The sequence below is a fragment of the Calidris pugnax genome, unplaced genomic scaffold (assembly GCF_001431845.1).
Source record: "Calidris pugnax isolate Ruff unplaced genomic scaffold, ASM143184v1 scaffold694, whole genome shotgun sequence".
In the NCBI taxonomy this organism is placed as follows: Eukaryota; Metazoa; Chordata; class Aves; order Charadriiformes; family Scolopacidae; genus Calidris; species Calidris pugnax.
Window position 1 is genome coordinate 118965 of NW_015091411.1, and position 21618 is coordinate 140582.

Below are 21618 nucleotides of genomic sequence, written 5' to 3' on the forward strand. Positions count from 1 at the left end.
GAACTTTGTAAGCTTTTTCTCCAGGGTACATCAAAACTTTAGAATCATAGAATTGTCTGGGTTGGAAGGGAACTTTAAGATCATCTAGTCCAACCATCAACCTCACTCTGATAAACCATGTCTCTAAGCACTATGTCAACCTGTCTTTTCAGTGCCTCCAGGGATGGTGCCTCAGCCACTTCCTGGGCAGCCCATTCCAAGGCTTAATAACCCTTTCGATGTCAAAATTTTTCCTAATCTCCAATCTGAACCTCCTCTGGTGCAACTTGAGGCCGTTTCCTCTTGTCCCATTGCCTGTGACTTGGGAGAAGAGACTGACCCCCACCTCCCTACACCCTCCTTTCAGGGAGTTGGAGAGAGCGAGAAGGTCTCCCCTCAGCCTCCTTTTCTCCAGGCTGAACACCCCCAGCTGCCTCAGCCTCTCCTCATAAGACTTGTTCTCCAGACCCCTCACCAGCTTTGTTGCCCTTCTCTGGACCCACTCCAGCAGAGATACTTTCTACAAGCATCTCTTAAATGAAAGCAGCTTTAAGTAACTGATTGGGGTTTTTTTGCTCAGGTTTTGTTGGTGTCTATTTTGTTAATTGTTGAGTGAAAGGTGGAAGGACTAACGTGCTGTTTCACTTCTGAACTAGTTGGACGTACACCAATGAGAAGGATTTGAATGGGAGCAGCCACTGGGGCTTGATTGCCACATACAGTGGGGCTGGTTATTACCAAGACCTCTCAAGGACAAGAGAAGTGACAGCTGTGCAGATTGCTAGCCTTAAGAAGAACCTGTGGCTGGACAGAGGGACCAGAGCAGCTTTCATTGATTTCTCTGTATACAATGCAAACATCAACCTATTCTGCGTGGTCAGGTATGAACGGAACCATGACAGTGTTCAAATAGCACAGTGTAGGTTGTAGATTTGGGGCTTTCTTGTGATTGCTTTGTTTTGAGAACATGGGTAAGTGTATGTTTTGTAGAAAGGAGGCAGAGAGCTGAAGTTGTGTGCCTCCCTGTTAAAGAGGTGGGACTCCACGTGGCAGCTGAATTCGCCATCTGGAGGCAGTTCTGACTTTCACAACGGCCTGGGTGCAGGTTACAGGTGATTTCTCTAGTGAGTTGGCTTATTAAAGTTAACACATGGATATACAATATCAGTCTTTAGTTTAGGTAGCGTGAAACAGATGAAGACAGGGCTTTCTGCTTTTTTTTATCACTGTTCTGAAATGCTTTGGGTTTTGGTCAAAATTGAGAGCGATCAGGTTTACACTTGTTCTGCGTAGCGTCTTCTGTCAATCATGTGGGCTGTTGCCTGTTTCCATTATTTAAGTAACTACGCAAATAAAACAATATATCTTTCAGTAGTGCTTTTCATCAATGCTGTGTAAATGATATTTGTTTTCTATGCCTTTTTTCAAATGAAGGTTGTTAGTGGAGTTTCCAGCGACTGGAGGCCTTGTTACATCTTGGCAGTTTCAGCCAGTGAGGCTGATTCATTACATCTCCACTTTTGATTTTTTCCTGGCAGCCTGTGAAGTGGCATTCTGTCTTTTTGTTCTTTATTATATGGTGGAAGAGATTTTAGAAATTCACATTCATAGACTACATTACTTCAGAAGTCTCTGGAATTGCCTTGATATCCTTATCATTGTGGTAAGTAATCTTTATAATAAGGCTTCTGAAATGCACTTGGTGGGAGACATTAATGACCCAGTATTTCTGTTGTGGGTTTAAGGTATAGGGCCATCATTAGGAGGGATACTTACGGGGATACTTACAGACTATTGGTCAATTCAGTCTGAATAAGACAACTTTAGTCTGTGTTGTAATGTTGGTGTCTGTTGCAAACTTGCTTGTTCTGTCTTCGATGGTTTGAAACTCCGTGTGCTAGTGAAAACCTAGAGTATTTGTCCAGCATGGTTTTTTCAGTTTTTTTCTGTGAAGGCACAGCCATTATGAGGAGTAACAAACTCACCCTCATTTCTTTTCTGCATATTTGATACAGACTTAATGTGGTATTAAAATACCCACCAGCTAATGCCAAGTTTTAAGAAGTGTCTCAAAACTGTAGAGTGCTAGCAGCTCTCAGGGCTGCTTTCTTGATTAAGTGGACAGTGTTGCACGTCAGTAATTTTGGTGTAGCAGAAAATTTAAGCTTTGAATTTAAAGCTACATAATGTAATTCCCTCTGGATTTGTAACAAGCTGAGCTTACCAAAAGTATTCGAAGCCAGTGGTGCTTCAGCAGTTCCAGTCCCACACTCATTTTATGTCTTCAGGCTTGGATGAGTCAAAGGTTTAAGTCTTGAAGTTAGTATCTGCAATCTACAGAAACCATACTTGCATCACAGTGCTTTGTAAATGAACCATTTAGGAGGATGTTTTCAGGCACTGTGTGCTGTTTATTATACTTAACAATGGGGGTGGGAATAAGATGCTTTGTTGTTACAGTCAGTGAAGCGTATTCAAGCGTGAGTGTAAAATTCAGTTCACGCAAAAGACCAAAATTCCATGTCTATACCTTGTGTGAGGGACGTTGTTTAAATTTATGACTATGTACTTTATGACTATGTATACATGGTGTTCACTTACACTAATAAAAAGTGCATTTGCAGACATCAAAGCAAGAACCTTAGCTGTATGGTAGAACTACAGCTTCTCTGCTGTTGCTTCTTCATGGAATCATGGAATCACAGAATTGTTGGAGTTCGAAGGGACCTCTAGAGATCATCCAGTCCCGCTCCCCTGCCAAAGCAGGGCTGCCCAGAGCACATCACTCAGGAGCCTCCAGGCGGGTCTTGAAGATCTCCAGAGAAGGGGACTCCCCACCCTCCCTGGGCAGCCTCTGCCAGGGCTCTGCCACCCTCACCCCAAAGAAGTTCTTCCTCAGATTGGAGTGGAACTTCCCATGGTCCAGCTTGTGCCCTTTGCCCCTCGTCCTGTCACTGGGAACCACTGAGAAGAGTCCGGCTCCATCTTCCCTCAAACCGCCCTTTAGATACTTATAAGCATTAATAAGGTCTCCCCTCAGCCTTCTCTTCCCCAGGCTGAAGAGTCCCAGCTCTCTTGGCCTTTTCTTGTGAGGGAGATGCTCCAATGCCTTAATCATCTTTGTTACCCTACGCTGGACTCCCTCCAGCAGTTCCCTGTCGCTCTTGAACTGGGTAGCCCAGAATTGGAGGCAGGATTCCAGTTGTGGCCTCCCCAGTGCAGAGCAGAGGGGGAGAATGACCTCCCTCCACCTCCTGGCCACACTCTTCCCTATGCAGCCCAGGATCCCATTGGCCCTCTTGGCCACAAGGGCACATTGCTGGCTCATGGAGAGTTTGCTATCCACCAGTATCCACCTGTTCTGGGCAATACTAGTTGGTCTGTGTGCCAGAGAAACTCTAGTACCTTTTTGGCCACTGCTGTCTTTTCTCATCTTTACTCTTTTTCACCTTTGTCTTTTTGAGTTCTCTTTTCTTTTTTCCTTATATTTCCTTCTCTGTGACACCTTAATTTTTCTGAGCCCACTAGACTTCAGTCATCTTGTTCTTCAACTGTGGCAAGGAAAAGATTTCTAAATCTTCTTATTCCCAGGCTTTTTGTCTGTAGTCTATAATGATTTTGTTGTGAAAACCATTTCCTCATATGTCCAAAAATTCTAGTTTGGATCTTATCTCAAACAGCAGCCATTGGGCTGTTAAATTACTCTAAGGTGAAAAGATGGTGAAACCTGCCACCCTCCAGCCCTGACAGCTGCCTGGGCATAAGCACCAGTGTGATCAGTCTCCAGCAGGGTTGATGCTGAAGGACTGTGAGAACCTTCTGTCAGCTTTATAGTCAGGACATCTTGAAAACAATATATTTGCTTTTACTTAAGGCTCAGTTTATGGTAGTGCTATAGATAACATAAAGTTCCTCATATCTTGGAATCATAGAATGGTTAGAGTTGGAAGGGACCTTAAAGATCATTGAGTTCCAGCCCCCCTGCCATGGGCTAGTTCTCCCACCAGACCAGGTTGCTCAAAGCCCCATCCAGCCTGGCCTTAAACACTTCCAGGGATGGGGCATCCACGACTTATCTGGGAAATGTGTTCCAGTGTCTCACCACCCTCAGGAAAAAATTTCTTCCTAATATCTAATACAAATCTCCTCACTTCCAGTTTAAAACTATTACCCCTCATCCTGTTACTACACTACCTAATAAAGAATCCCTCCCCATCTCTCCTGTTGGCCCCCTCTAGGTATTGGAAGGCTGCTCTAAGGTCTCCCTGGAGCCTTCTCTTTTCCAGGCTGAACAACCTCAACTCTCTCAGCCTGTCTTCATAGCAGAGGTGCTCCAGCCCTCTGATTGCTGTGATGCTCCTCTGGACACGTTCCAACAGGTCCATGTCCTACTTATGTTGGGGACTCCAGAGCTGGACACAGTGCTTCAGGTGGGGTCTCAAGAGCACAGAGTAGAGGGGCAGAATCACCTCCCGTGACCTGCTGGTCACACTTGATGCAGCCCAGGATGGGGTTGGCTTTCTGGGCTGCCAGCACACATTGCTGGCTCATGTTGAGCTTCTCATCCATCAGCATCCCCAAGTCCTTCTCCTCAGGGCTGCTCCCTATCCATTCTCTGCCCAGCCTGTACTTGTGCCTGGGATTGCTGTGACCCAGGTGCAGGACCCTGCACTTGGCTTGGTTGGACTTCATGAGGTTCACACAGGCCCATGTCTCAAGCTTGTCCAGGTCCCTCTGGATGGCATCACTTCCCTCTAGCTCTCGGCCGCACCACACAGCTTGGTGTCATCAGCAAACTTGCTGATGGTGCACTCAATCCCAACATCCGTGTCTCCAACACAGATGTTGAACAGCACTGGTCCCAGTACCAACCCCAGGAACACCACTTGTCACTGGTTACCTTTGAATGTGACCATCCATCCAGTTCCTTACCCACTGACTGGTCCATCCATCAAATCCATGTCTTTCCAATTTAGAGATCAGGATGTCGTGCGGGACAACATCAAATGCTTTGCACAAGTCCAGGTAGAAGATGTCAGTTGCTCTCCCCTTACCCATCAATGCTATAACCCTATCGTAGAAGGCCACCGAATTTGTCAGGCATGATTTGCCCTTGGTGAAGCCATGTTGGCTGTCACCAATCACCTCCTTATTTTCCATGTGCTTTAGCACAATTTCCAGGGTGATCTGCTCCGATCTTGCCAGGCACAAAGGTGAGACTGACCATCCTGTAGTTCCCTGGCTCTTCCATTTTTAAAATGGGGGTTATGTTTCTCCTTTTCCAGTTGGTGGGACCTTCACCAGCAGGAACATCTTAACCTTATCTGACATATGTGACTAAAACAAGTAATTTTGTATCTTTCTTTTGTATCTTTATCAGCTCTCTGTGGTAGCTATAGGAATTAGCATCTATAGGACATCAACTGTTGATATGCTCCTAAAGAAGCTACTGGAAGATCAGAACTCGTTCCCCAATTTTGAACCTTTGGCATATTGGCAAATGCAATTCAACAACATTGCTGCAGTCACTGTGTTTTTTGTCTGGATTAAGGTAACTGCAAGACAACCTTGTTCTAACACTAGAATGTAAGCTGTATTTGGAGTTTCACGTGATATATTAATTGAGATTTAGTCGTGTTTTGCGTAAAATTGGTCATACAAGTGTCATGGTTTGGGCCAGATTGGCTGATCTGAATGACAGGTGTCCCCTCTCTCCCCCCAAAAGAGAGGAGAGGAAGAGATAAGGCGATTTATAAGCTTAGAATGAACTAAACTACTTTAATGAAGTATGAATATTAAAATAAATAAAAAAGAAATAATGAAATAGATACAATATATGCAAAACCCTATCAAGCTCCCAGGATGATGTCCCCAGCAGGTACTGGGGAAGTCCCAGACTGGACTCGGAAACCGGTGGGAACTGGATTCCAGCTCTGGAGACAGGGACACATGGATTGGGATCAAAGGCAGATGAGCAGAGTCCCTTTTGGACGTTGGCCATTGAAGAAAAAGAGTGTTGACCATTTGATCCCTCAGCTTTTATACTGAGCATGGGGCAGATGGGATGTTGGTCAGGTTTGGGTCACCTTGCCTCTTCACTCCTCCCCACAGGTGTGACCCCTCTACGCTTTTCCGTTTCTGACCTGCCAACAGGGCAAATAATGAAATTAGCTGACCTTGGTTGTTATAGCAATAAGTATAAGCAAGAGCCTCTCTGCACACCGTTCCTTGGCATGAACTGTAAACATTGGTCTGATCACTGTGAGGATGAGCAGTTTTCTCCACAATATGCTGGTAATTTCGGAGATTTAGAAGAGGCCTAGCTAAGATATAAAATTACTGAACAGAAAGTTGGTTCTGTTTTACCTCAGACTGGAACAACAAGAAAGCCAGAGCACAGGCTTAACTTCTTGCATATTCAAAGCAAGGTTGTAATTTGCCACAGGTTTAGTCAGCCCTTGTTTAAGTCTAGAAGATGGAGTCAGTGCTAGTGTTTTGTCACAGCAGACACATAAAGAAATATTTTTATTATTCCTGAATAGATAAGTCAGTAATTCTTACTGGGTACTGTTTTTTCTTAGCCTGGTTTAACTGTGCCCATTTTATCTATTCAAAACTTCTAAATCTTTAGAAGGGTTGGTAGAGCTAGTCCAGTTCATTTGAAAATGATCCATATGACTTTACCTAAACTTAATTTCTCTGTTTTTTTACTGCCTCCTTTCTAGTGATAGTTCTTTTCATGTCTGTACTCATTTTCCTGTCCTCTGTGTGTGTAAAGTATCAGAGGAATGTTTAGTTAATAAACTGTCTAACAGGGGAAAAAGTTAAGACCAATGATAAGTGGGTTTCCAAACAGATGCATAGGTTTATCAAGCAAGTTAGCTAATTTCTTACTGTTTTATAAGACAAAGTTGCATCTAATTTTTGCATCATGGTTTAAGAAATAAAGTTGCTCATTTATAAAAAACAATGGTAAACTGCAAAGTAATAGAATAATGCAGGGTGGAGGGGACCTCTCTGTAGTCCAACCAGTTGCTCAGAGCAAAGTCAGCTGTGAGACCTTCTTTTCTCACATTTTACTACTTCATAGCTAACATCTTCGTTGAAGATAAATAGGCTTTTGGAAGCATTTCGGTAACAGTGCTTTGAAGCCAGGGTGTCAAATAGGAGAGTGAAAAAACAAATAACCCCACACCCAAACAAGAAGTTGGTGTTTTCACAGTATTTTTTTCACATTTCAAGCATCAGTGTTTTTAGGAAGTGATGTATTTCTAAATGTAGATTAACTGACTTTGCAGTCAAATTGAGTAAGGCATCTCACATGCAAAAGGCTAGAGAGTGATTGTGTTAAGAAATTGTCTTCCTTGTCTTTACAGTTGTTGGGTTGTGTTTTTTTTTTCTTTCAACAGCTTTTCAAATTTGTTAACTTCAACAGAACGATGAGTCAGTTATCCACTACCATGTCTCGCTGCGTCAAAGATGTCATTGGCTTTGCTATTATGTTTTTTATTATTTTCTTAGCATATGCTCAGTTGGCCTACCTTGTCTTTGGCACTCAAATTGATGACTTCAGCACCTTCCAGGACTGCATGTAAGTACAAGAATAAAAAAATGCAGGGAATTTCTCAGTACACTGGTGAATGGATTTGGTTGCCCCATCAGAGACCAAACAAATCCCACGATATCCATCTAAACAGATAAGCTGCAGACATAACACTGTTGGTGTAGCTCTGTAGCATATGCATTTTTGATAACATTTTTAGTTCAAAAACTGTCTTTGCTGTGAAATTCTAAATATAGTATATTCTTATCAGTGAACTAAAAGTGGCAAGTTTTGGTTGGTGGAAGTGACATGGGGTTTATAACAGTTCATCACATACCTAGACAAAGCAGTGTCTCTGTCTTCTGTAGTTAACTGATTACGTGCTTACTTGTTTGTAATGCTTACTGAAATGTTGTGTGCTTAATAACACTGTGTTCCTGGTAGTACGTGTAGTTGGTTGACTCACAAATGGAGTCCATTGTAGACAACCAACTAGTAAATTTGTAAGTATCTGCTCGAATCCAGGAGAGAGAGAAGACTTAATATAGGGATGTTAATCAGTTTTTCCTGTATTGATTTCACTGAATTTCACTGAATTTCAGTGAAATTTGGTGAATTTTCAGTGAATTTGGTACAATATAACCTGATTCTAACTGAGGTAAATAGCAAGTTGTTCAGTTATCGAGTTCCCCCTGGCCCCTAACACTGGAGCAGTGTTGCAAGAAGTTCCTTGTAGAGAAGCGGTGGAACTTGAAATATGCTGATGGTGTTGTATGGTGGCAAGCAGACTTGGAGGGAGAGGGCTTGGGTAGTATGTATGTGAGAGGCAGAAGGGATAGGAAAGAGAGGAGTAGGTCTTAAAGCTCCACAATGGTAGTCATTGGTTTGCTCTGCTGCTTCTTGCCCCCGTTATCAGTTCTGACCGAAAGCCAGAAGTGACCACCCTAGTTTTGTTCTCTGTGTGTGGCATCTGCGAGTTTGGTTATGCTTAGAGATGGGCTTGAGGAATTAATATTGCAGTGCCTGATAAAGTATTACAGTAGTGCAGACTTCTCTGCTGCTTATCAGTAAGACTGTTAGGGTAAAATAGATTGAGAATTCTTGCACAGCTCCAAAAAGTGTTTTGTTTCAACTTCTGGATGTGTTTTGTTTTTTAAGATTTACTCAGTTCCGCATCCTTTTGGGAGACTTCAACTTCACAGAGGTTGAAGAAGCTAATCGAATTTTGGGACCAGTTTATTTCTCTACATTTGTGTTCTTTATGTTCTTCATTCTTTTGGTATGTATGCCTTTCTTTATGTGGGGTGGGTAGGTTGCTGTTTTTGTATCTCTTGTTCTTTGATTTCTACTGCTATTTGGGGCTTTTTAATTTATTTATTTTTTTTTATGGTGAGTGTGTAGTCCATGTAGGGGCCTGACTTTTATATGGTCAGTCACTACGCTCTCTCATTTTTTCTTCATTTAAAATAGATTTGCATTGTATGCTTGTTGTCATTCCCGTATAGTGCTCCACGTTGTGGCTTTTTTACTTTATTTTTCATTATTATTTGAAAGAGTTTTTTATTTCTAAAATCTGAATAGTGCCTGGTTGGCATACACAGCAAGCCCGTATCTTTTGGTGAAAAATAGCTGTAGTGTTCCATACAGGCTCCTGGTATATTAAGTGCTCTAGTGTGTGGCTGGCTGTGTTTACAACAGTCTAGTTGATGCGTGCAGCATTCAGCTTGTCTGCTAGAAGAGCCTAACTCATCAGCAGTGCAGCAGCTTTCAGATAGGCAGGTTTGCCTGCAAAGGCCTCTCTTCTATCATCTTCCTTCTTCAGGGCAGAGTCGGGCCCTGTCTTTCTCACCTTCCCAGTGTGCATTACCTGTATGCTTTTTGATAAACAGTATTATAAGAAGCTCAACTTATCTGAGAGGCAGTATGTAGAAGTGATTGTCTGACAAATGAGTATATTGTGAGGAAGTACTTATCTTTTGTATACTCTCTATTGATTCGAGCACTGCATTCATATCACAGTCTTACTAATAATTTATATAACAACATGGAGGGAGGAGACTTCTCCTTTAGAAATGTAGGAGACCAAGTAAATAATGTTGGGGTTTTTTTTGTCAATAAAATTGAAAAGCCCCAGTATCTTCTACCTGAAATTAGTTTTCAGTTAGCTTGGTACCAACATTAATATATATAGTAATTTTGTTTCTGATGATGTCACCAGATGGAAGCTGTTAATGTGAGCAAGAAATCATCAGGTTATTCCCCAAACTGTGTGTCTTTTGGTGATTTGATAAAGGTGGCAAGCATTAAAGCAGGATTTTACTAACCTTACAACAGTACAGCAGTCCTGTGTTGTCACAACTTTTAGTTATTTAATGACCCTTGTACTTGATGAGGCTTGTTATTATTCTTTGAGATGAGGAGAAATGACATGCAGGTATTATTTGTGGGAGAAGACTTCATCTTGGCTATTCACTAGTAAGGAAGCAGAGAATCTGAAGTGTTCAGTGAGATGGAACTGGTGGTCAATCAGAAAATAATATATTGGTCACTCTGGTCAAAGAAGCACCTCAGAAAATCCAGAGGCTAGGGGTTCAGCAAGGGAAAGAAATAATTAGTTTTCCTAAGGGTTAGCGGAAAAGCACTGGGATGTGAAGGCACAGCAGGTTATTCAAAATACTCATTATAATTTGTGTGCTTATTAATATCTGTGCATCCTGTCATTTGGCTGGAATGAAATGTTGCTATAAGCTCCTTGAGATCAGTCTGAGACCTGGAAGCTAAGTTAGGAAAGATGGGCAGAAAGCACCAACTCTTAATGTTGGGCCTCTGAAAGCAAAATAGAGAGTAGTCAAGTTACCTCTTACTTCTCTGGTGTTGGGCAAGAATGCATATATTGAAAGATTGTTCTCCTAAAACATTTTTTTTCAAGTCCATGAGGAAATGCCTTTCTGCATGAGAGGGACACATTGAGCACACCAGTAAATTGAGTAATTCATTTTGAACGTGAATGTCCAGGTTGTAATTCAGTCATGTTTACTCCATGTTCAGCAGGACCCTTTCAGTAATGACAGCATGGCTCAAGTAAATTATATGCTTGGTACAGGGTTAGTGAGACCAATTTTTTCTCTTTTGTCTGAACAAGTGACTGAACTCTTTTCAGAGTGGCCTACATACCAAGTGTCTGATTTTAAGCTTTGTTTGGTTTTATCATTAGTCTGAAATGCAAGCAGAGGTGTAACTATATAAGAGCCTTGTGTTTATGCTGGTTATTCAAGGATGAATAATTAACTTGATTCCTTGGGCATTTTGTTGCCAACCTGTGTTGCCTAAATTAATTCACAGTTGTTATCTGTGAAGGTTTGACCTTGCATGTAGAAGGTCAAACTTAAACAAAAAACGTTAAACAGACATGGTTTATTGCCACTGCTGTGTGTAGGTGTGAACCCTCTCTGGAAAATAATTCTCCAGTCATGTTAGTAGCCGGTAGTCTTGATTAAAAGTTGTTATACTGCAGGGCATCATATTTCATATCTCAAGCTCTGGATGTTAGTGCTTTTTAAACAGCCCACCATTTTCTCTTGGCCCTTTTTAAAAAATTCATGTATAGGTCTGCACGTGAAGGTCATAGAAGTAGTAGGGCTCAGACTTCCTGAAAATTTCAAGTGGGTATTTTCATTTCTCTCATGAACAGAACATGTTCTTGGCCATTATCAATGATACATACTCTGAGGTCAAATCGGATATGGCACAACAGAAGGCAGAAATGGAACTGTCTGACCTTATCAGAAAGGTAAAACTAACATTTTGTTTGTTTGACATCTCATTCCTCACATCTGAACATAAAATGCTATATAAACTGTACAAAGTAAAGCTTTTTTACACATCTCAATTAAAATAATTTAATTTGAGCTGAGTGTAAATTAAATTAATGAAAACTTTCTGCCACAACATATTTTAGTCACCTGAGGCTTTGCGTTGAATCATCAGCCTACTGAGTGTGACATAGGATTTTTCTGCCTACGTCCATACAGAAATATTGAACTGATGGAGCAAAACTGCTGTTTGGTCACAGAACTCAGAATTACCTCATTTCAGGCAAGAAGATGAGGCAAGTCTTGGATAACGTGTTGAGAGTCAGAAAGTTGTACCTGTTTTGTCAGCTTTATTTAAAACTGTCACTTCAATATCAGTAACTGCCATAGGTGTCTTACTGGGACAAAAATACTCCATTCCTGCAGTACAAGTTGAACAATGAAAGCCTTACCTCTAACTACAAAGGTGTTTGTGTGTTGCCCATTAAAATGGTGAAATAAAAGGTGGATAAATTGCAGGAAAGAGGTTCTTGCAGGGCTTTTGGAACACGCTGAATGATAGTGTACACTGGCTGATTTTTGTAATCAAGAAAGTTAATGGAAATCAGGTGTTAACATTTCATGACAAGTAAAACACGAAATTTCACTTTTTACTTTAGGGCTACAACAAAGCCATGATCAAACTTAAATTGAAGAAAACTACTGTTGATGACATTTCAGAAAGTCTGAGACAGGGTGGGGGAAAATTAAATTTTGATGAACTCCGTCAAGATCTAAAAGGGTAAGGAAGCTGTTACTTCTCGTCTTGAATAGTAACCCCAGAGACAAGTGATGCAAATTTCTTTCACTTCTGTGATGTGGCAATTCACTAATGTGAATAAAGAAAACACAGCAGAGTACTTTCCTTTTAGTTAGTGGGCAACAAAGCCTGTGCTTTTCCTGTATCTGATGGAAGGTTTATGGAAACAAACAGATGTGTACAGGTACACAAACTGTAGCATAGGACTGTGGAAAAGGGCAGAAGGGAGGAAGAAGAATAGTCAGTTTGAGATGGAAGAGAAGGCTTAACTAAGGAGGTCTGCTGAGCTCTGGTGCCTGGTGCTGCACTATGGCTAGTGTTGCTGCAGGGGGGTGGCATCCCACACTGGAGCAAGGATTTGGCACTCTGGGGTGCAACCTCCTTGAGATGCTGTGTTGTGGGGGAGGAAGGGTCTGAGGAAGCAGAGGTCTAAGGCCTTTGAGGAAATGGTGATGTTTCTATCTGAGCCACTGCAGGAGTTTGTGAACAGGCAGGAGTCCAAGGGAAGGGAACAAATAAGGATGTATAAAGGGGATGTGAAGGAGCAGGGTGCAGCCTAGGGGAGATTCGTGCTATTAGCAGAAACCTCAGCCCTTACATTTCATTAGTTATCAGTGTTGTGAATTCATAGGCAGCACTGGGATCAGTTGTGTCTTTGGCTTGGGGATGGAAGTTTCTTCAAAGTGAAGTGTTTTTCTAATTCTTGAAGTTTGTTCAGTATTTGAAAAATGGAAAGTAAGGGAACTGTTTTTACTACCTTTCCAGGAAGGGGCACACAGATGCAGAGATTGAAGCAATATTTACCAAATATGACCAGGATGGGGACCAGGAATTGACAGAGCATGAACATCAGCAGATGAGAGATGACCTGGAGAAAGAGAGGGTGAGCTTAGCATCAGGAGTGGTATGCCACCAGCACCATCTGCCAGCCTTCTCCCTGTGCTGTTTGCTGCCCCACAAGTGTCCTCTTGTTTCCCTTCACTTTTGCTCTTATCCCTGGCTATCTGAGCAGAAATGTAAAAAGGCAATGGAGCTGATGGAGGGCAGAAGATCTTAGACCTTGACACCCCCATCCCCCTTGTACCAGTGAAAGTCTTTACATCATCTCTGTCCATGGCTTGTGTTTTCACAAAGGAGGATCTGGACCTGGATAGGAGTTCTCTGCCACGTCCGCTGAGCAGTCGCAGCTTTCCCCGGAGCTTGGACGACTCTGAGGAGGATGAGGATGAAGACAGTGGACACAGCTCCAGGAGGAGGGGCAGCAGCTCTAGTGGGGTTTCCTATGAAGAGTTCCAAGTGTAAGTTTATCCTTCTGAAAGGGATGAATCTGCATGGTGTGTCATCTCTTTTCTCTTTTTTTTTCATTCTTTTTTTCCCCCCATGGGTTTTCTGATTTCAGTTATATAGTGGTCTCTCCTATAACTCAAATTATTATTATCATCATCATCAAAATATTCATAAATATTGTACCATTGGCGGAACATGAGCCAGCAGTGTGCCCAGGTGGCCAGGAAGGCCAACAGCATCCTGGCCTGTATCAGGAACAGCGTGGGGAGTAGGACTCAGGAGGTGATTGTCCCCCTGTACTGGGCACCGGTGAGACCACACCTCAAGTGTTGTGTCCAGTTTTGGGCCGCTTACCACAAAAAAAGACATTGAGGTGCTGGAGCGAGTCCAGAGAAGGGCAACAAAGCTGGTGAGAGGTCTGGAGAACAAGTCTTATGAGGAGAGGCTGAGGCAGCTGGGGGTGTTCAGCCTGGGGAAAAGGAGTCTGAGGGAAGACCTTCTCGCTCTCTCCAACTCCCTGAAAGGAGGGTGTAGCCAGGGGGGGTCGGTCTCTTCTCCCAAGTCACAGGCGATAGGGTAAGAGGAAGTGGCCTCAAGTTGCGTCAGGGGAGGTTCAGGTTGGATATTAGGAAAACTTTGACATCGAAAGGGTTATTAAGCCTTGGACTGGGCTGCCCAGGGAAGTGGTTGAGGCACCATGCCTGGAGGTGTTGAAAAGACAGGTTGACATAGTGCTTAGAGACATGGTTTAGTGATGTTTTTTTATCAGAGTGAGGTTGATGGTTGGACTAGATGATCTTAAAGGTCCTTTCCAACGCAGACAATTCTATGATTCTATGAAAAGTGTTATGTTTTTAAAGTGCTTAAGTCACTCCTTTTAGTAGCTTTCAAGTAATATCTGAACTGGAAATACTTTAGAGAGGATCATGGGAATCAGAAGACAAAAAAATAAATCAAAACAAAGGAACAAAAAACCACAACAAAAAAAACCCCTGTCCTTAAAACCTGTCAGTTGAAAAGACAGAGAAAATAGTCATGCTACAATAATACCAGGAGACTTTTCTGGTTTGTTTTTTTTTTTTTTTAAAGTGGTGAAACCTTGAGATTGTTTTAGGTTCAGGAACTTCATCTGGTTTTTTAAGTAAGATTAAGGTACTTGCGAGTGTGTATTTTGTCTAAAATAATATATCTCCATATTAATTACAGCAACACTAGCTGAATGAAGAATTTGAGTAACTAGAACCAATAAATTTTCATGAGGATGCCCTAAAAGCAGGGAAAAGGAGTGGAATGTGTGCTTTCTTCCCATCTGCTTTACCCCTCTGTTATCTTCTTGGTCTTGGGTACCTTGTCCCTTCCTGGAGAGTAGGACGTATCTGCGGAAAGTTAGATGCATGCTTGAAATAAAATGCTTTCTCATCCTTATCTGCTCTGTGTGTTGACCTGCTAGAATGATACCAACTCAGAAATATCAGAGTCACTGAAGCTCATACTTGTTACCCTCAGACTCATGAGGCGGGTTGATCGCATGGAGCACTCTATTGGCAGTATTGTCTCTAAGATTGATGCGGTGATTGTGAAGCTTGAAGCGATGGAGAGAGCCAAGCTGAAAAGGAGAGATGTGTTGGGAAGACTGTTAGATGGAGTGACAGAGGTAAGAAACCCACCCTCTCCTGTGGTGACAACCTGCATGGCTTGCTTACTGTTGGCACTTCTTCCTACTGCTTGGCTTGGGAGGGTTGAGGAAGTGGTGGTAAAATGAGGTGGGTGCTTCGGCAGCGGCCAAAGGATTTCAGTTTTGTGTTAGGAAAACATGAAATGTTAGGGACGTGATGCAAGTTTCAAACATGACAACCCATCTTTTAGCAGACCTGTGTCACACTGAGACAACAGCACCATTTAAACCCCTGAACTGGGCAGCAGTGGTGTTTGGTACTTGAAGCAGCTGAAACATCTCGTTTATCCCTTGGTATCTGTCAGGATTAATGCAAAGGTTTTTATGGACTAGTCTGTGAGAATGTGGGGGATCCAGCCCAGCAATCCTGTGCAGCCAGCTCATCTTCTCCCATGTTGTTTCTGGGATTGTGTGTGGTGGGTGGTGACTTCTGTCACCAGGGTTATCTAGCTTCTGTTGCCTCCCTTCCCACCCTCTCTTTCTTGAGGACCCTATGGAAGTGGCCAGTGAGACAAACGTGTTATTTCTGTCAGCTTCCTGATGGAGCAAGAACAGCCAGAACAGGGCTGTTCAGCGTGGGCGAGGTGGACTGTCTTGGTGGGTTATGTAGGTCAGACTTGCAGCTGCCCTGTCACAGATAAGGTGTTTGTGGCTGTTACTGTTATTATAGCCATTAATTCTGCTTGATTCTTGAGATGGGTCTTCCTTGCGGATGTGTTCTCCTCACTATATTTTGTATTTCTGGACGTGGACTTAAATACTAGAAACTGTAGTACAAGTTGGGCTTTGATAAGTGAAGGTGACAACCTGGGTGTTGCATCACTGGAAAGAAAATAATTTACTGCAGTAGCTGTGTTTCTTCATGAACCTATGGAAATACTTGAGTGGCGTAACAATGTCTCGTGTTTGCACAGGGTTTTGCTTAGACTGGAGTTGGGAAGCTGCGCTTCCAGCTTCTGTCTTTTAATCTGTTTAGGATGAAAGACTGGGTCGTGACAATGAAATCCACAGGGAACAAATGGAGCGACTTGTGCGAGAGGAGTTGGAGCGATGGGAATCGGATGATACAGCATCCCAAATGAGCCATCGGTTGGGAACACCACTTGGAGTGAATGGCCAGCCTCGGTCAAGGAACTCTCGGCCGTCTTCCTCCCAGTCAGATGGTATTGATGGGGGAGGAGGAAATGGGGGGAATAACATCCACATGTAGGATTAACTTGGTAAGTGATTCTAAATATTTCAGGGCAGTATTATGCCAGCAGACACACTACTACAATGTTTCCGAGTATGAGGTGATCATCCTGATCAGCCTGCTAAGGACAATTTTTACTGGTGGGCAAAAGTAAATATTCTCTTCATAAGGCATTTTCCAGACCTGTGTAAGCCATGTGTCATGATCAAGTTACCAACAGTGAGACTGTCAGTCTTGGAAATGAAAATACAGGAAACAGAATGGAAACCAGGTCTGACAAAATCTACCTGGACAGAATTTTGGTTCCATACATGTATTATGGGGAACACTTTAATGAGGGCAGCAACTTCAGAAAAAGTAATATGCTGTGGCTAAAACACTCAAATGAAAGTTTGAGTTTTCTGATTTCTGTTGGAAAAAAGGACTTTAAAATGCTTTTATAAGCAATTTCAAAAATAAGGTGGCATCAGTTTGTCTCATTCATTATAGCAACTGACATTTTTCAAAGAAAACAGAACTTTTTTTTTTTACTTCAAGTTTCTGCCTATTTTTCTGAGTTATTCTTGGTGTGCAAACAATTTAATTAAGTTAAAATGTTCAATTTTTCCTGTTTCTGAGAAATATGATGTTTTTTCAAATGGAAGAAACTGCACTTAATTTGTAAGACTGTAAATTACATTTTTCCATAATAGAAACTGTACACATTACGTGTTTTTGCATTTCATTAGCCTTTCAAAAATTATTTTGAGAACTGTCTCTTACCCAACTAACAGAATAATTTTCAGCTTTGTTCAAAGTAGCCATTTTCTAACGCTGTGTTTTCATAATCTAAGTGTTCCTGGGATAAACTTTCCACAGGTTCTTTAGTAAATATGGTTACTTTGCAGAAAATATATTATTTAAAAGCACACAGAATTGAAAAACATTAACTCTTCCTTGGATGTGACAGGGAAGAGGACAGAGAAGTTGGGAAAATCAGAGTATAATCACAGATTTTTAGTATTTCATTTCCTCTGTTTTCCGTGTTGTAGAAGCTTTGGTTTTGAAAGGAGATGCAACACTGAAATTACGATGGTTTCCTATAGAAAGCATCGAGGTATAGTGCTTGTAATTTTGCTGAGCCAACATGTTTCCATACGTGGAATGCGAGTTTAGGAGGGAGGTTGTCAATTGGGCTTTTTTCCTGAAGTTGTCCTGTAAAGACTATCAGTTGATGTAAAGAAAAGTTGAAAGTTACATAATCAAACACATCTTAGCTACAGTAGGGTGCACAGAAGAAAAAAATGCATATTTAGCAAAGTATAAGTAGCATGTATATGTTATGTTGATGCTTTTTATTTCAAAAATGCCAGGGGTTAGCACCTTTTCTTGTGGTAGTACTGCTTGGGCAAAGCTTATGCTTTGCATACGATCTCTCAGCTGCATTGCCGGGATGTGCAGTGACTCAGAATGCCTTGCTAAAACTAAATAGGCTCCATGTCTTTCCCTATTTTTAAGTGTATGAGAAACCGTATGCACAGAAACTTAATGTAAGGGGAAGCAGGAGGAGGTTCATTGTGGAGACTGGAATTTATTTGTCTCAAGAATAGAATGACGTGAGAAAGCAGGTTGTGATTCTTGTGAAATATTTTTTTCTTTCTGTGGGGGTTATTTTGTCCTGCACAAGGTAGAAATTCATGCTCTTTCACAAGAGGCTCCGTCAACTTCCCAAAACAGCATGCAGTACAGTGGTTAGGGCATTTGTATGAAACAAGAGACACTTAGACTAAGCTCTATCTTGCCTTAATTGAAAGTTTTTGGACCTTAGAAACCCTTCTGAGGAAAGCTTTTCCGTGTTGAACTAGCATTTCTGACTTCAAACAAAAAACTCCGTAAGCTGTACACATGACCACCTGGTGTGCAAGGAAAAGAGCCAATACAATAGAAAGCAATTTAAGTATACATAGCCTTGTCTTTATATTCATATCCAAAATGTGATCAACAGCTTAAACTTGGAGGCATGCTGACTAATTCCATGTGTGCGTAACATGTAGTTGATGTTGGGTTTCTAGGGTCAAAGGTTGCCTAAATGCAAAGATAGTACTTAAATAATCAAGTACTTAAAATCAATGACCCAACTTGAGTTGTCAAGCGATCAGCTGGAACCTTACTAAGAATACCTTGTGTTAAGGCTTGTGCCTATGGCTGGTGAGGAGGTTTATGGCAGCAGGGGCTGGGGGGCGTGCAGAAATGATCTGTTGGTCATCTGGGACCATCCGGAGGGGGATGAGAGCAAAACTACATCCGTGAGTATGGTTTTAAATAGGTTTCCTGTAAAAACATATCTTTCAAAATGTAAGTTTAATCACGTGTTTCATCTTTTATTTGTAGTATATGATTATTATGAAAATGTTTGCATTCATAGCTGTACTTGTTGAGGTGTATTTCTGTAACGTGTCGTTACTTAATAACAAACTTCATTTTGAAGTGCAGTAAGTTTTCATGGGGTACCCCTGTGTGTTGACAGTGGGTCTTGCAGTAAGTGCATGGCCACTTGATAAATGTTATAAACATTTTATTATTTCATTTTTCAACTTTAGATTATAATATCATTTTTCACACTACAAAAATAAAGTTTTTGCATAATAATGTACAGTGTTTGGTCTTATTAGGAAGCTGTTAATTATGCAAGTCTTCTACAATGATCAGGAATGTATTGATCTGTAAAACTGAGCACTTTACTTCCTAATAAACGTTTTGTATAATCTATCGTACACTTGGTTTGTTCATAATGGAACATTAAGAATCCTACATTTTATTTGTATGTGTTACTTCTGTCTCATACCTTATTTTCAGATTACCTAATAATGTAAAAAGGACTACAGGGTGTAGATGAACGGAGAGGACTGGGATGATCCTACTTCTCCATTGCCCAAACAGTACTTTTTTTAACACTTTTTTTCAAGTTTGTGCAAAGGCACAAGTCTATTTTCTGCTATTTCAGTTAGCAGCTCCAACTGCTGGTAACACTGTCCCTTTATTACTTTACAGTTGCTGTCTAAGTTAACTTCTCTACTCTCTTTCTCCCCTTTATTTTTTCCCTTTGCTTCAGGGAATCCCACAGTATCTGGAGGGTTGATGGTCCTTGGACATTCCACGCTCACATGTAAGCCCCATAGTTCTGTCTGGGCAGCTATCTCACCCGTTCAAAAGTATAACATATTAATGAAAATTAAATGCTTAATGTAAATCCATCTTAGTCTTTGATGAAATACATACATACTGAGTTTATGAAGTATATTTAGCCTTTAGTGTGTTATAGAAGTCACAGTGTGTGGGAAGTGGAAACCATTTTTTATTTAATACTGTGTGCATGCTGAAGGGTCGCTGACATTTGAAAATTTTTTAAGGACGTGCAGTTTGAGATACATATTTGAAATAAGAATGACATAATTCTTCCAAATCCTCCAAGCATCACTTGCATGCCTTGCATATTCATATACTTTTCTCCAGTAAATCAAAACAAGAAAAAAAAAAAAGAGAAAAAGGGAAGAAAGTTAATTGCATGCTAAAATATCTGCAAGCAATTGTCACTTGTGTATTTAGGCACCAATGGGGCTTTTTTGGTTCCCTGCTTCTATAGAACATTCAGTGTGAGTGAAGAGGGTGGCAATTGGAGGTGGAAGAGTCCTCCTCCAGAGTCTGTTCTGCAGGCACTTTTCGGGAGAAGGTTTATACTGTTTGTGTCCCTGGCCCCTCCCCATACAGCCTTCCAGAAAATACATTCCAAAAGAAAATAGTTTGCAAAACAAACCAGCCTTCTACAGTGGAGAAATGCAAAAAAGCTGTGAAACTTTTTCCCTTTGTGGAATCTTAACAAAAATAGCAGCTTGGGTTCTGACTTGTTTTCAGGAACGTAGAAGTGCATTTTTTATTTCTAATTTCACAGTAAGTTTGTGTGCCTCCTGTGCCAAAATGGTCCTTCCAGGTTTTAAGCGCTGATTGTGCCAAATAGGCACAGAAAGGTAGAGGGACAGCTCGATGGCTTGGGTGATAGACTGACATTCAAGAGTTGACTCTCTTTTATTTTCGATGGTTTGGGTGATAGACTGACATTCAAGAGTTGACTCTCTTTTATACACGTCACCTCACCCCGACACGTTAAGACGCAAATTCAACCGGTCCCAGCTTGGTTCAAAGGACAGTGGTGCTTAAGTGTCAGTAATGCTAAAACAGCAGTGGGATCACAATGAAGTTGTACTTGGACTGAAGATTTCTGGCAGCTCCTCTGCTTTGCTTCTATGCTAAGAAACACTCAGGGAGACTGAAACTGCATCCCAGGAAGCAAAGAGCAGGCCTAAAGGCAGCAAACTTTTGTAACAGGCCTGAATTTGGACTCTGTGTGAGAGCAGCTTTCTGGCTCCAGGGTATTTAGGAGCAGGCTTACCAGCAGTGGGGTGCTAGGAAGAGAGCGAGAAGTTTTTTGGGATGGGGAGTGTACTGGGTTTGTTTGGCTCTCAAGAAGTTTTTAGTAATAAACTCAACATGCTCAGATTGTCAAAGGACTGATGGTGACAATTTGCATCAGCTACAGTTTTACTGGTGACACTTTGACAAAAGTTTAGATCAGTAAATTAATTCATTTTCAAAGCCTTGCAATGAGTGAAAAATCGATTAGGAGATATTCACAGATATTAACAATGAAATGTTAATTGAAAGACTATTCAGACAAACCAGATCAACAATATTAAACTTTTATAGAGCTCGAATTTGTTTAACTTCTGTCCAAATTCTGAGACTTCTACCACTGCAAATCCAGAGTAACAACCAACTCCAGTGAGCATCACGACCGGAGCTTCTGGGCAGTCTCCTTCCCCAGCTGGCAGCACCCAGCCTCTTTGTTCCCTTCCAGCCATCTCCTGACGCAGGAGGAGACAGCCCAGGATCTGAAAAGCTCTCTGCTGAAGTAGGTTTGTTGTATAGAAAAGGCATGCAGCTATTCTGGATTTAAAACTGCTATATGTTACTGAGCTTTGAATACTATTACTGTAAAGGTACTGGTCATGCTTGGCCAATTAGTCCTTCCAAGCTGGGTAAATGTCAAGAGGAGATTCCTTTAGCAGGAGTTCCTTTCCCAATATGACCCATTTCATCACAGTAATACTTACCAAGGACTGAGGTGGATGTACTTGAGACATGGCTTTAGAAACTTGAGCACAGTTAATTTGCCTAAAATTTGTGACGCTTCTGCCCTTTTTTCTAAGCAGGCAGCAATTCACCATGCAAGAACCTCCAACTTCAATTTCAGAAAAATGATTGCTTTGTCATTGTAACCCCCAGAAAGCAGGGCAG

General features: G+C 41.5%; 1 protein-coding gene across 1 annotated transcript in view; it reads left to right on the top strand.

Annotated features, from left to right (window-relative positions):
* The window catches only part of PKD2 (polycystic kidney disease 2 (autosomal dominant)), a 31757-nt gene extending 12722 nt beyond the window's left edge, over positions 1–19035 (top strand). Inside the window, exons 5-15 of the mRNA XM_014961499.1 lie at positions 636–860; positions 1414–1642; positions 5360–5530; positions 7389–7570; positions 8681–8801; positions 11214–11312; positions 11994–12115; positions 12899–13016; positions 13268–13431; positions 14927–15074; positions 16072–19035. Of these exons, the coding sequence (XP_014816985.1) occupies positions 636–860; positions 1414–1642; positions 5360–5530; positions 7389–7570; positions 8681–8801; positions 11214–11312; positions 11994–12115; positions 12899–13016; positions 13268–13431; positions 14927–15074; positions 16072–16305 (1813 nt within the window). The 3' untranslated portion in view covers positions 16306–19035. The remainder of the gene's footprint in view (positions 1–635; positions 861–1413; positions 1643–5359; positions 5531–7388; positions 7571–8680; positions 8802–11213; positions 11313–11993; positions 12116–12898; positions 13017–13267; positions 13432–14926; positions 15075–16071) is intronic.
* The last annotated feature ends 2583 nt before the right edge of the window (positions 19036–21618 follow it).